Source organism: Camelina sativa, chromosome 15, assembly GCF_030686135.1.
Source record: "Camelina sativa cultivar CO46 ecotype springtype chromosome 15, ASM3068613v1".
Lineage (NCBI taxonomy): Eukaryota > Viridiplantae > Streptophyta > Magnoliopsida > Brassicales > Brassicaceae > Camelina > Camelina sativa.
The window spans coordinates 1,339,128-1,353,817 of NC_141894.1; the positions used below are offsets into that span (position 1 = coordinate 1,339,128).

Genomic DNA, 14,690 nt, shown 5'->3' on the forward strand with positions numbered 1-14,690 from the left:
ATGTAGCTGACTGGGATGCCACGTAGGTGAACTATACGACTGCGATTTACAAAACGACGTCGTTTCACTAAAATTAATTTGTTTGAAAAACTAACAAGGTAAAGAGTCGAACCAATGACCTCTCCATATACACACCCGCCTCAATACCAAATGATCTATAAGACTTCTCGAAGAGCACACATCCGTATATATATACGCGTTCTTCGATTCTTCTTCTTCCCCGTGGACCATTGATAGAAGGAAACAAATCTGCAGAGACAAAGAGATTTCAATTCTGTATTGACAAAGAAATTAAGAACCCAAGAACTGTCATTGATTCCTTTTTTTTTTTTTAATGTCTGCTCGTATTTCTTTTTGTTTTTTTTTTTTTTCTGTTTTTCAAATTTTATCTTTTGGTATTCTTTAGGATATATTTCCATCTGGATTTATGTTATTGAAGCATTTGGTGTTTGAATTCCTTATCGAGACCTGTAAAATTGGGCGTTTTCAAGTTTTCATATTGCCTCAACTTGGGTATTGATTAAAGTGGGTTTTAGGTGTTTAATTTTTGCTAAATTGTGTAAACTATTTGATTTGTTGAGCTTTGACGATGCTTACTAGCTTAGGAAACGAAACTGATTTTTTCTTATAAATGGTTCGTCGATTCTAAGTCATCAATGACATGGTTTTGTTTGTTCAGATCTGTCTCCTGCTATCGTTTGTTAATGAGGAAGAAGAAAGACGAGTGTATATATATAGTTTATGTTTCAATTTTCATTGAGAGTTGTTGTAGCTTGTTTGGTAATTGATCGAGTAAGTCTTCGTTGAGGTCATTGGTTCGACACTTCAGCTTGTTGATTTTTTAAACAAATTAATTTTAGTGAAACTACGTCGTCTTGTAAATCCTACGTGGCATTCCAATCAGTTACATTAACGGTTTAATTAACGGCATCTTCTGATTTGTAGGTTCTGACCGTATTTATATAGTTTATGTAATAAATTCAAATTATATATTAGTTCATGTAGTTTTAAACACACTCGAAAGTTTTATGTAGGAATACGATAAAACAACTAAGTTTAGGGGAAACTGGCCGTTTTCCCTCACTTACACACATATAACACGATGTCATAACTACTGTCTATCTACCCTAAATAAATGACACTAATAAATTTTTTAGTAAAAAAATAAAATAAAATAAATCTTTCATTCGTATGGCTGCTGCGTCGTCAGTTTCGTCTCCCACGTTTTGCCTCGCCGGCCGAGTCGCTATAGTCACGGGATCTTCTCGAGGTATAGGCCGTGCTATAGCTATCCACCTTGCCGAGCTTGGAGCTAGGATCGTTGTTAATTACTCCACTAACTCCGTCGAGGCCGACAAAGTCGCGGCGGCGATTACATCCAGCTGTTCGAAGAACGACGATTCAGAAGACGTCGCCGGTAAAATTCCACGTGTCATTGTGGTGAAGGCTGATATCTCGGAGCCGAGCCAGGTGAAGTCACTTTTCGATGAGGCAGAGCGTGTCTTCGAGTCGCCGGTTCATATCTTGGTTAACTCAGCTGCTATAGCCGATCCTAATCATTCCTCTCTCTCAGACACATCAGTTGAACTTTTTGATCGCATCATTAGGTCAATTTTAAGTTTTAATTATTGCTTAATTAACACGATTTTTCAGTGATTCCTAATTATTCGATTCGTTGCTTGATAACAGTGTGAACACAAGAGGTGCGTTTCTTTGCGCTAGAGAAGCTGCGAACAGGCTAAAACGTGGAGGCGGTGGCCGGATCATCCTCCTCTCAACTACACTGGTCCAATCCTTACATCCACACTATGGCTCATACACGGCTTCAAAGGCAGCAGTAGAAGCCATGGCCAAGATTCTTGCCAAAGAGCTCAAAGGAACACATATTACAGTGAACTGTGTTTCTCCTTGAGCCGTTGCCACGGATATGTTTTTTACAGGAGTGAGCGATGAGATTGTAGAGAAAGTAAAGTCACTCAACTTATTTGGTAGGCTTGGTGAGACCAAAGACATCGCACCTGTTGTTGGGTTCTTAGCCAGTGACGCTGCTGAATGGATCAACGGTCAAGTCATCATTGCTAATGGTGGATGTCTCTAGTAAATAGACAGAGAGGTTAGTCTTCTTTTACAATCAAAGCTTTTAAATTTCAAACGGTGTAAATTTGATACAATGGAAACAAACATATCAAATAATCTATGAACCAAATGATTGATATTAACCCAAAGAATCAGTCATATACAACGAAAAATATTATAATCTCATTGTGCTAGGAGAAGAAACACCAAACCACTCATCACCAAACATAACCTAACCATCGAACCATAGCTATAATCATAATGACCAAACGATGGCTCTCCGATCTGAATCGGGAAATTACATTGTCCTTGAGATATATTCCTAGTAGTGATCGTCGCTAGCCCTTCAAAATCGCAAGCTTGAGCTTCTTGATTTTGCACTTGGAAATACATGTTAAACGCATAAGACGCATTTCCATTCGCATCAAGATTGCCACAAGATGATCCGTAACCTAAAGCGGTACAGTCCGAAAGCGAACAAGCGTAGTCTATATTATCTCCGAGCTTACTCATATTGCCACGACCATTAGGATTAAACATACACCACTGGTTTAGCATGTACTGAACGTTTCTAGCTCCGGTTAAGAACTTTTTCTGCCCTTGTCCCCTAAAATCAAACGGGAACTTCGGTTGGCCATCGAATTTGAATATCCCCCAATGACGTTCGAAGTTTCCGGGCGCTACACTTTTTGCATCTTCATCGATAAATCCGAAAAGATAAACCTCAATGTAACCTTTACGCATAGGAGTTCCTACGTTGTTCGACAACCGCGGAAGCAAACCGGAATAAAACCGTTCCGCGTTTTGAATGTTTGCGTTCTTGTCTCCATCCGTAGGCCAACCAACTTCTCCAACGATCACTTCCATGTCGCCGTGATTCAACGCGTTCAAAGAAGCTACAAGCGTGTCGAAACTAGCGTCGAAGACGTTCGTGTAGATAACACCGTTATCGTTAACGGTGTTTTGGCCGTCAAAGAAAGCGTAGTCGAAAGGGAAGTCACTGCTTAAGTAGAGACTGAGGAAAGGGTAAATGTTGACGGTGAAAGGAGCTTTGTTCTGCGCGAGGAAGTTAACGATTTGTGTCATTTCTTGGATGATGTCGGAACGGAATCTTCCGGCGGATGGGACTTGGTTGTCTGGAGGAGAGTTGTAAACGTCCGCGTTTAAAGGAACGGTGGCTTTGATGAAATCACCGACTCCGGCTTCGTTTAAAGCGGTCTGGATGTTGAAGAGTGCTGGGTACGTTAGGTTTATGAATGATCCGTTGTATGCCGTCAAGAACGGCTCGTTCCCTACGGCAACATATCTGCATACAAAAAAAAGTTGAATTCATATTACTAATTTATTTTTGCTAAAGTTGAAATTAAATCATAATTCAAATAGAATTTAAAGCTTTAGTAATAAATTTTATATTCTTGTGATATATTTCAGAAATTACATGATTTCATATTGGTATTTTTTTTAACGTCGGTACGATAATAACATTGCGTGAAATTTCACATGACATCCAATAGTTGCAAAGTTTGCATCTTTGCAATAAAGAGGAACTGATGAAAAAGAAAGATATAGACTTTTTTGGTTTCAGAACACGTTTGGATCATGTGCAATAAATACTTGACACACACATGACGGTCCATATTTGAATATATATGAAATATGGGTTGAATAAATATGAATATGGGATATACACACACACATGATTGATGGTCCATATATGGATAAACCAAATTCAAATAATTTACATTATTTAACAAGAAAAATATATACATACATATAGAGATAATTGAAAGGATGTGGTGCTCAACAAACTATTATAACAGGTTAACAACTGAAATAATATAACGAAAAAAAAAAATGATTCGCTCATTTCGACCAATAATAGCATTCTACAGATAAATATTACTAGAAGAGAATAAAGATTTTAGTTGTCCAACTAAGTCAGAACACCAAAATAAACGTGTAAAGGATTGGAGCTCACCTCAGTTTGTCTAATCAGGTGGGCTCACGACTATTATAGACCTCCAAATCCAATTATTAATTTTCAAGTTGTCAACATTTTTTATTTTCTTTAATAAAACAGTAACAAAAGTTTATAAAGTAATCGTTCTGTAAAGTTCCAGTAACCCAAAAGGGTCTATAGTATCCTACTGATTTCCCCTTTTCAGATCATCCAATATCCAAAAGCTTTACTTTATACTATCGTTAATATATCATGGTTATAACTTATAACCAAAACAAAATAAGAGTCTATAACGTATCAATATTACTTACGTTAAAAATTCGAGTAATTAATCACGAAGTTAATAAATGTTTAAACTTACTTGATCTTAACGCCGTTGTTAAAGTTGAATCGAGAAACGTTTCGTTGGACCCAATCTTTAGCTCTTTGAAAGTTTCCCATGGCTTTGAGTAGATCATTAGGGATCGCCACCATAACTTCGACGCCAGAGCCAGCGAGAGCACCCATCGTGTTCGTGTCAGCATCGAACAGCTTCACTTTCTGTATGTTGTTGTCTTTAAACATCTCCACCACCGTCTTCGGTGGTAACTGATGAGTCGCCATTGTTCCCCAGTTTACTCCCAAGCCAGAAACGCAGCCGGAGAAAAAACATACGGAGGAAAAGATGACAAAGACAACGGTGGAGTTAGTTATGGGACTCTGTTTTTGTCGATGATTCATTTTTTTTTGTGATTCCTCTGTTTTTTTTTTTTCCTGGAAAGTTTTGTGCTTGATGGTGGAAAAGAAGAAGTGTAAGAAGTATATAAATAGTTTTTGTGGGTTTTTATGCTCTGTTGTAGCCCGATGATTCGAGATAAGGGAAAGAAAAAGATTAAGTTGACAATAAAAATCTGAGTAAGCCAAAGAAAGAAGAGATCAAATAGGACTACAGAAGGAAGAAGAAGGAAACAGAGTCAAAACCGGCCTTTGAAACAAAAACCGACCATTAAAATATCTATAAAAACAAATATTTATTAAAATATATGTAATTTAGTTAACATAATTAGCATAAGGCTATGTATATAGTCTGTACCATGCATGTATTAATTATTCAGGCCTGACCAACATTTATAGCAGTTGGCGAAGTGTTAGTGGTTTGGTATGAGGATTAAAGAATTAATACTACTAGGTTGGTAACCGCGCTACGCTGCGGGATTGTTTTTATGTGTTTTTATTTTATAAACTTTTTTATTTTGCATTTATAAATAATTTTCATTATATTGTTTGGAATCAAATTTCATAATCAATAAAGTATTTGATTGTGCTTGATGATAATTTTTATTTTTTTTGTTATTATTTGTTTCATAAACGTTTTTTTAGAGAAGACTATACTTTTTTTTTTTGCATAATGAATGTGGGAATTTCCAAGAATATACTATTTTTTAATTAAAAAAGAAAAGAAAGATATAAAGAACATGGAGTACCGGTAGAAACAACAAACCGAGCAGGTAGATAACCTGATTACAAAATCGATTTGTTTTGTTAAACTAAGAAGCTTCTTTTTCTCATTACTCAAATCTTTCAAAGTGATAAAAAGCTTTGATTTTTTTTTGTTCTTTTTCTGATTAATATGGTGGATGTTATGACAGTATGCGTGTTTAGTTTTGTGCTATGTTGCGAGATATATTTTTTTGATAATTTTTTTTAGTAGAAATATAATATGTAATAAATCATATTGTTTAAAATCATTATTACATCAAACAAATGTTTGCCAAGCATTTTTGAAGAAATTGTTTGGCATCAAGTGGCATTTTGACATCAAACCAATGTGTGCTTAGCATTTTTGATTAAGTTGTTTGGCATCAAGTGGCATTTTGAGGGAACACCATGTCTTATATGATTGTAGAGCAATTATTTGTCTAAACCAAAGTTTGTTAAGCGAAATATTATGTACCAAAGTCATCGTATATAAACTAAAATTACAATCAAGATAAAAAAAAATCGGTTTCACTTTGACTACTATATATTTTATGTGAACCGAACCAAACATTTCAAAAGGAATATGTGAACCGAACCAAACATTTCAAAAGGAAAAAAAAAAATCATTTTAAACCTAACTACTTAATTGGTTCAATTCGGAACCGACCAAACCGACTGAAACATATGATGGAGCATATACCTCTAACTGGGTCATAATCCACTAACTCAAATTTGGTTAATGAATCTGTCTCGACCGTGAGTTTTAGCTCATGTTCCCGTTGATTCTCGCCGTCCGTATCTTGATTCTCACCAAAAGAAAAAAAAAATTCCAAGGATGACATCTTTTAGGTAATACCCTGCATTCATACCATAGTGAAATTACTTGTTGTTTTCGATTTTGTTTATTACTCTAGCCAAAAATTAATAGGCATGTAGTCCTCAAGTCTAACTTCCATATGTTCAATAAGTAAGGGCCCAACATATCTACTGCTAATAAGGAAATGGAATATCAAAAGAACATTCACTATCAAAATCAAGAGTGGTATTGAATCAATAAATTGAGAATAATTAATGAAAGAGTTTGTGTTCCAGTAAATAACTTAGATTTTTTAAAATGAACTGCTCAAGCCAGAATGAACAATGGTGGAGAAACACTAATACATGACTCAAATTTCTATAAAAACTAATATCAGTTTTAATAAAGAAACCTAAAATTACCTGCAACCTCAAACACTATATAACACCATCTTCCATCTCTTGAAGTATTGTGGTTGTCTACGTCTTGACACATCAAATCTTAGAGCAGGTGCAACAAAAAATACCTAAAGGAAAACAAAAGCTAATGTTTCATATTCATATAATATTCGAAATACAAGAGTGTATAACCAAAAGCTGTATATAGTTATTGAGTTACGCATAAGAGAACATACCGGGAATGACAATGTCACCTAGGCCAAGCATAGAATAGGGTCTTAGAGCATCACCCGTAGGGAATAAAAGCTGAAACAAATATGCAACAATGAGATTACTGACAAGATCACAACAACAACCAAAATCAAATTAATTTTATTTGGTGTGTACTTCTGAGGCAATTTCTTTTACTAACCTTTATTGGAGCATCAAAGGATTTGGCAACACTAACCATAACCGGAGTGAAGAAAACCCAGAAGATATCATAAAAAATAGTCCTGCCTGGAAGTCAAGTTAAACAAACACCGAAATGAATAAGACATCTTTGATAACTTGAATGGTCTTATCATCTAATCATTCCAAATAAATTTCAATAATAACATTCAAAGATGCGGTTCTTACCAAAAGGATGACACCAGTCTTGAATGATCCAAGAGAGAGCATCTCAATTCCCTGTATTGGCCACACGATTAAAAAGAAAAATAAGTCACACCCACCAACGGTAACGCGACTATCATCATAAACCAACTATCATTATAAACATAATTCCCATTGACGCATTATGTCGAACAACATAAGCAATGTTAGAAAGGAACAAACAATTGGTCGAGTCATAACTAAAAGCTCATAGGAGTACAAAATTAAACATCTAACATCCAAGGTATAGAGAGTCATAACTAAAAGCCTACGTAGGCTTTAATTTTTATGATATACTCTCTAAAATTGAACCCCCAAGTTCTTAGTCTATAGACGCAGTTTGACAAATTAGGTTTTATGACATCCAAGGTAGACTTTTAATCGAGCGAAAACATATTAGGTTTTCAAATTGGCACAACAGAACAATCCTTTCGTAAACCAAGCCACATAAGAACTCGAGGAATTGCTAAAACGCTCTCTTTTGTTTCACTTTTGCTTTGTCCACGTGAGAAAAAAAGAGCTGATCTGTATTAATTGTTTAAATCTGATAGGTTACTGATTTTAAATGATGTGTCAAGTTATGCTTCAATGTTGAGGCTGATGTGTCAGATGAGGAGAGCAACGCATCCTTCTTTTATTGTATTGATAGTTCTATTTCAAGTATGAAAGTTAATCTTATGCACAATACTTGCAGCTTTTGATTCTATGTTGTGGAGGTTCACACGTACGTATTGAGAAACGTTAAAATTTGCAGGTTAATATCGCTTTCGTAAGCTCATATATTAAGAAATTGGGTTTCTGTATCTACAGAACTTCAAAACATTATATATGATGATAAAACGTACACCAATATATTAAATTAATTGAAAACAAGATTTTTAAATTGTATCCATGGACGTACTTTTTAATAACTATGATGTATATTTTGGCTTACTTAATTTGAAGTAGTCATGATGAAGTATAGTTAGGTAGTGTGTGTGTATAGATTAGCTAGACTGATCAATTTGTTTTCTCTATTAGAAAAAGTTGATTATCTTTTTTTTCACGATCGAGTACGTACAAACGTTCTTACGTACGAGAAGAAAATCAGAAACATCCAAATATAAGAAGGTGACGATAGAGATTCTTGATTTGAGAGCACCATCAACAAACACACGAATAATTAACAGATCTTTAAAAGGCATGTAATTAAATTAGTCACGGTTGGTCTACACATATTATAAAAAATTTATTATCATCAGCCAGAGAAATTAGTGGGAGTCGTCGACATGAAAAAAAAGAGCATCACGTATGCGGCTAAATCAACATATTACCCTTTGGCTGATGCAATGGCGTGGCGCCAGACAAATAGTTCTACGCGCTAAAGCAAGCGCGTAATGATGATGATGTTTAACGTCATATCTAATGGGCCTTATATTTTGGAGTCATTATTGGGTATTTCCAACAGCACTAATGGGCCATCGACGCTGTTCTAAACAGACCGTTACCCTTTCTTGAGAGCTAACCAAACATTGCGAGTGATAGAGCGAGCGCGATCGTAAAGAGGTATTTCGTCGAACACTTGGTGAGCATAGAGCGCGATGATGAAAGGAAGCAAGGCGAATCTCTCTGCACTTGCCGAGAAATGCAAAGTACATCCTCTTTTCTCTAATATATTTTCCTAAAATCGAAGCTCTTTCTTTGTATCGATTGAAAATTTCTCGGCTAATTACTTCTCCCTGTCTGTGTAGACTGTAATCGGTTCGAACTGGCAAGGATACCTAAATACCATCAAACCTGAAGATAAAGCTAGGTAATTTCCCGACTTTTTCAAGTTTGAAATTGCTTGATGGGTACTTAGAACACCCCAGATTTGGTTATCATGAGGATATGAAGAAGATAAGCTTCTCTGTTTTTAGATTTCATTCAATGTCGATCATGGGATTCTGCTAAATTGTTATTTTGAATCAAGTATTAATTTTGGCTGTTTTGCTTAGTATAATACATACTTCAAAGATTAAATACGTGATGAGACGAGGAAAGCCCTATCTCTGGGTACCAGAAACTGAACCGCACAATGTTGTAAGCTTTCTTATTGTTACATACTTAGTCTTGAATGATACGTTTATGATGCTGACCATTCACAATCGTAAATAGAACTTAAAAAGCTAATCTCTGATTTTGGCAGAACATAATGTTCGATGAACGTGGATCCTTTTCTATTTCCCATCCGTATCCTGGTCCCCTTGCAGCTTTTTTCAAGTCTTTAGGAAAGGTTTGTGTTTCTATTCAATGTCTTGTCTTAGATTGGAGGTTTTTTTGAGTCTGTATCACTCTTACTCAGACGGGGTTAACTTTGTTTGCAGCTTCCAGACCGGGTTGCTTTTACTGGAGAGATTGTCCCTGTTAAAGAGAAAAGGGTAAGAACCATAAAACTTCTAATTCGGAGACAGTCATAGCTTTCCCTTTTTTTGTTCATCATGCCTTGTCTTCTTGATAAAAAGGTTGAGGCGGTGAATAAATATGTTGAGGAAGCTATACAATTAGAGGAGAAAGCGATTAGTGAGAGTCCAAATTCTGTTCGTAGTATCTTGAATTCTTGTGATCAGATGTATGCCTCCCGGTGTGAGAGTCTTAGAGCCCTGGTCTGTGATGCAAAAGAAAAATACGTTATTTATAAGTTCGTTCCAAGGTAAAAAACACACAAACCCATCTCTGTTTATGCGTAACTAAACCAATATATCAGTTTGAGCTTAACTGAAGACAAGATCTTATGATGATGAATTATCTCGTTTTCTTCTCAGCTCATGTATGTTTATTGACCCAAATGGTGCCACGAAAGAAATAGACTTAAAGGTTTTGGAACTGTCAAAAGCTGATCCATTAGGTAATGAAACCAACGACATTTGATTCCAAGCTATCCATCTAGCTTTTTGGTTTGCTTCATCTTAAGTGTTTTGCACTGGATTTTTAATTCACAGGGATTTGGTCTACAAAACTTGTGGATGGAATCAACAAGAACGAATCAAGAAGACGGGCTTTGATTCTTTTCTGTCTATACTATCTCGATATAAACGCAAGGGTAAAAAAAAGAAGCGTATGCCATGAGTTTTGGATTTCGGAATCTCTATGTTAGTTTGGTCATTTAACGGTGTTTTCTTTTGGCGATTAGGATGCTTATATGGTATCAATGGATAAGAAAGGTTTCAAGTTGTTGGGGAAGGTACCGAGTGAAGAAGAGGCTGGAGATGAGTATCAATGGAGAGAGTTTAGGTTTGAGTTTGAAGAAGAGGTGAAAGACGTCGAAGCTTTTTGCCACCAACTTGTGGAAATGGAACAAGAGGTTGTGAGCAAGTTCACTGACCATACCGGTCTGTGATTTCAATTCTTTTCTTATGAATGACGAGCCGGACCGGTTTACATTTTAGTGAAATTGTTTATTTACGCAACAAGGGTGGTTAGTGGTAATAACCGTGTATTATTAATTTAGTTCTCAACGGTCCGATACGGATTTATTGAAAGCTTTTGAGCTTTTCAATGTAAAATTATCTGACCGGTTTGATTAAGATATGTTTGGTACGGTCCAAACGCTTTGACGCGTTCAATTATAAGTACTACGTTTCTCTCTCTCGATTCACCGTACAAACTCCGACGAACGGCCGTTCGTATTCGCCGGTGCGACGGTGTATCTTCGGGTAAATTCGTAATACTTGAGTGTCTATGAAGTTAGAGGTACGTACTTCTCTGTATTGTATATATGAGGTAAAAATAAACAATGAATAGTTTTTGGTACATTATCCTCAATCAAGAATCTTGATTCAAAACGTTATCTTTGTATTGAGGAGTTCCCTAATAGGGTTTCTCAGTTCCAGCTGAAACCATTCAAGTCGAACTGTTTTGTACGCGTTGTTGTACTATAGCTTTCAACATGTGTGTTGAGGTCTAGCTCTGTTGCTGAGTCCGTGCCTTTACGGTGGTTTCGTGTTTCAAACTTATGATCCTCACTTTTGTCTTTGAATCTTTCTTCTGTATACTCATTGTTGCCTTGCTGATGATGATGACCTTTGTGTCCCTGCAATCCTACTCCTATTGATAATCTACCTGGACTTCTCTCTGAATATGGGATTCTTTGTTCTGTTTCACTAACCATTGTTGAAAGGTATGGATTATTATTCCCTCTTAGACCTTCTGTCCATGTGAGCTCCATTCGTTGGAACAATGGTTCTTCTTCCATATTCTCTTTCTGCTCGGATGTGGAATCACCTAGATATGTTCTTAGTCCTATTCTGTTGTTCTCTAGCGTTTTCTGCGTTCCCTCGCTTGAGGTCAGACAACTTTCAAGAGAGCAATCAGGTGGATAGGTGGTTGTTTGAATCTGTTGCGGGCAAAGGTTTTGGAGTTCTTTTGGTTCTAGGAAACTTGAGTTTGGATACTCTGCTGATACTTTAGATACTAATTCCGAGAGTTGTACTTTTGCAGCTTCGATTCCAGCTGCACCCAGGTTCTGTCTTCCAAGAGTCTCTTGTGCTTTCTCCAACACCGATTGCAGGTACTTCCCTTGAGCCTCTATCCTGAGCTGCAAATGTCGCTGTACCTGGCTCAGTTTTAAATACGAACATGTAAACTGAATGCTTTTTTCTCTTTCTAGATATACTATAAGTGTTTGATGACTTGTAAGAATCTTTAACGTTTTTAGTAAGAGTGCAGAACAGCGTTGTATGGATATGATACCTCAAGTTGCTCATGAAGCCTTCTTTGGACCTCTATTTGCATTTGCAGTGCTTCACTTATTGGCGAGTTCCTGTGTGCAAGTAGATTAGATAATTTTGTGATAAGCTAATACGTTAGAATGATATATATAGACAAATAATAGTCATATTCTTACATGTTCGGCTGTGGTCCAATGCTTAGATTCTCACTCTGAATTTCATCTACATCAGGAGTCTTTTCTTCCATCATGGTCATCATACCTATACAAGTACATGCTAGGTTTAGATCTTTGTAAAGTTTGTAAGTTCATGAACCTGTGAATCTTGTTAATGGAAATAGACTTTACCTATCTTGTTCAAGCCACTATTAGCTTGTCCGTTGAGATTCTTGCTCAGCCTGTATTTCTGGTTACCAGTTTCATGAAGTTAATAATAACTTTTTGTGAATATTATTAGCTAGAAAAGCATATTTTTTTACCTGAAGATGACTTTTGAGATGGTATAAGGTAAGGCCTGGAATACCCATGACTTTCATGATTGTCTTAGGAGTAGCTTCTGCAACAGAGAACAGACAATATTATTATTGTATCTAAAAAAGCCTGCTGGTCAAAAATAGATTAATTCTATTACTAATGATATAACTCACTATCTGCTCCACCGAGTTGATTGACTGCTTCTATGAATCTCTCATGAAGATCAGGAGTCCATTTTAGGCGTGGCTTTGCATCCGTCGAAAGGATGAGTCCAGATTCTCCTGGACTGTTCCCTCTAAGGAATGGATTCCTTTCAGTGGTTATATGCATTCTTGAAGAAGAGAGGATGTTCTTTCCTTGGTGCTGGTTTTGGTAATACATAAAGTCTGTTCACAAAAAGGCAAATGTAAGTTTAGTCCCCCAACTGCTGGAAACTGCTTTAAAATAATGATTTTTTCTTTTTACCTGACGTGATCTTAGTTCTTGTATTCAAACTGCTTCTCTTAGAAGTTCCCAAGAGTGTAAAAACTCCACGAACTAAGGAAGATGTTTCTTTTAGCTGCTTTTGCTTACTTGTTCTTTATATTTTTTTCTCAGGTTGGTTTGATGCAACTTTGCTTTATATAGGAAGTTGAATGGAGAAATTAGAGAAGGATGATTAAGGTATGGAATATGAATAACTGGTCCAATCGATGCTTTTGTTAGTTGTGTCCTTATCGTTTGAACTGTTAATGTTTTTGTTTTTGTGGATGATTATATTTTATAATTTCATGTGTATTGATGATTCCTATGGACTACAACTTTTCAACCCCAAGTTAGATACCAGAATTGATCCACAATTAATGCATCATATGCGCATTCTTTCGCCATTCTGGCAGAGAAGTATCTTATTCCCTGATTTTTTTTCCTACCTTCTTCTTTTTTTATAACTTGGGCTGGGGGAATCCACTCTTTTCTTATTCTTTGATATTTTTCATAGTCACAGCTCTCTAACTCTTCTCTTGGAATATTCTCAATGCTTTTCATTTGTCTGAATTGTATTTGTTCCTTATTCATGGAGTCATTTTCGGTCTCTAGGTGCATTATGTGTCTAATGATTTTTATATATCAAGACTTTTAGTCGTCAGCTGTTACTGATGATATTATAAAGGGGTTGTTCATCTTGCCATGTTTGAAGAATGTGTAGTATGATATAAACACTTTTGACTCTCAGTCCAACCAAGAAGCCATTTAGTTTGAGATTAAGCAAACATATGAAAGTTGGAAACATTGCTTTGCTTTAAAAGATGATAAAGAATCTGTCTCCTTCAACAAGTTTAGTACCTATTCTTCTCTCTATAAATTTACTGGAGGGTCCCATTTCTTATCATTCTTTGATTAGCACAAAAAACATTTGGCCCCTCCATTTCCTCTGTTTTATTATGTTTGTAGCCTTTCTTGTCTGATCTACTAACAATTATCTCTCCGGTCCATGTGTGTTGTGTGTGTCTATATGTTCATTACATATAAAGAAGTGAAGCATCACTTCATCTATTGCTTGGCTACTTTCTCACTCTATACTTTCCTGCAAATATTTAGGAGATGCCTAGCTACGGTTTTGAAAGAGTTTCTGCATGCATCCATATTACCGTCATGGCCAACAGAATAAGGTCATTGCCAAATGTTGGAGTTGCGTAGGATATTACTACTGTATGTGCAACTGAGAATATATCCATATTTTTTTTTGTAGTCCCACATTAGGTTAGTGAGTGCTTTGATATGGTCTATTGTTCATAAGGTATATATTTAACAAAACAAATATTATGTTCCTTGAATGATATCTTTGCATTTATTTGATACCGAACCAAACTTTATAGGCGATATCTCATGGTTGTGATTTCTCAATACACTTTATTCGGTTTCGGGAAGAAAGAACCTATCATAATCTTGAGTTAAAAGTATTAGAGCATATTACCAAAATAGTTTCATCTCCATGTGGGTGAGAATATGCTTTCCATGTTGTGTGTTGCAAGAGTCTCTTAAAGTCTACTTGAATGAATCTCTCATCAAAACTCACTCTTTCTCATGAAGATTCTTTCTTTCTTACCCCCAAAGTCTCTGTTTAATTACAGCGCTTTTGTAAAGGTCATCGAGTGAATTAGTTTATAAACCAATCAAGATTTCGAGACAATTCTTGATATTGTTCCACTTTTATGCACTTTTGTAACG

At 36.0% G+C, this 14,690-nt stretch overlaps 4 protein-coding genes across 5 annotated transcripts; 2 read left to right on the forward strand and 2 right to left on the reverse strand.

Moving 5' to 3' along the window:
• Window positions 1-518: 518 nt before the first annotated feature.
• On the forward strand, window positions 519-2,219 carry LOC104744507 (NADPH-dependent aldehyde reductase 2, chloroplastic). The gene is made up of 2 exons (XM_010465570.2): window positions 519-1,607; window positions 1,690-2,219. The coding sequence occupies exons 1-2, from the start codon at window positions 1,192-1,194 to the stop codon at window positions 1,910-1,912; spliced, it is 639 nt and encodes a 212-aa protein (XP_010463872.2). The 5' UTR covers window positions 519-1,191; the 3' UTR covers window positions 1,913-2,219.
• Window positions 2,191-5,117, reverse strand: LOC104744506 (glucan endo-1,3-beta-glucosidase 8). The gene is made up of 2 exons (XM_010465569.2): window positions 4,398-5,117; window positions 2,191-3,382 (listed from the first exon to the last, which is right to left on the reverse strand). The coding sequence occupies exons 1-2, from the start codon at window positions 4,754-4,756 to the stop codon at window positions 2,260-2,262; spliced, it is 1,482 nt and encodes a 493-aa protein (XP_010463871.1). The 5' UTR covers window positions 4,757-5,117; the 3' UTR covers window positions 2,191-2,259.
• A 3,542-nt stretch (window positions 5,118-8,659) lies between these two features.
• Window positions 8,660-10,905, forward strand: LOC104744508 (uncharacterized). The gene is made up of 9 exons (XM_010465571.3): window positions 8,660-8,952; window positions 9,052-9,113; window positions 9,298-9,382; window positions 9,489-9,575; window positions 9,667-9,720; window positions 9,805-9,992; window positions 10,105-10,187; window positions 10,282-10,382; window positions 10,473-10,905. The coding sequence occupies exons 1-9, from the start codon at window positions 8,902-8,904 to the stop codon at window positions 10,677-10,679; spliced, it is 918 nt and encodes a 305-aa protein (XP_010463873.1). The 5' UTR covers window positions 8,660-8,901; the 3' UTR covers window positions 10,680-10,905.
• A 114-nt stretch (window positions 10,906-11,019) lies between these two features.
• On the reverse strand, window positions 11,020-13,258 carry LOC104744509 (myb-related protein 2). 2 transcript variants are annotated; one of them, XM_010465573.2, is made up of 7 exons: window positions 12,948-13,258; window positions 12,656-12,868; window positions 12,488-12,564; window positions 12,357-12,414; window positions 12,186-12,270; window positions 12,032-12,101; window positions 11,020-11,894 (listed from the first exon to the last, which is right to left on the reverse strand). In XM_010465573.2, the coding sequence occupies exons 2-7, from the start codon at window positions 12,861-12,863 to the stop codon at window positions 11,163-11,165; spliced, it is 1,230 nt and encodes a 409-aa protein (XP_010463875.1). In that variant the 5' UTR covers window positions 12,864-12,868; window positions 12,948-13,258; the 3' UTR covers window positions 11,020-11,162. The 2 variants fall into 2 exon arrangements, with proteins under 2 accessions (XP_010463875.1, XP_010463876.1); XM_010465574.3 differs by having other exon boundaries at window positions 11,020-11,876; window positions 12,948-13,256.
• Window positions 13,259-14,690: the final 1,432 nt, after the last annotated feature.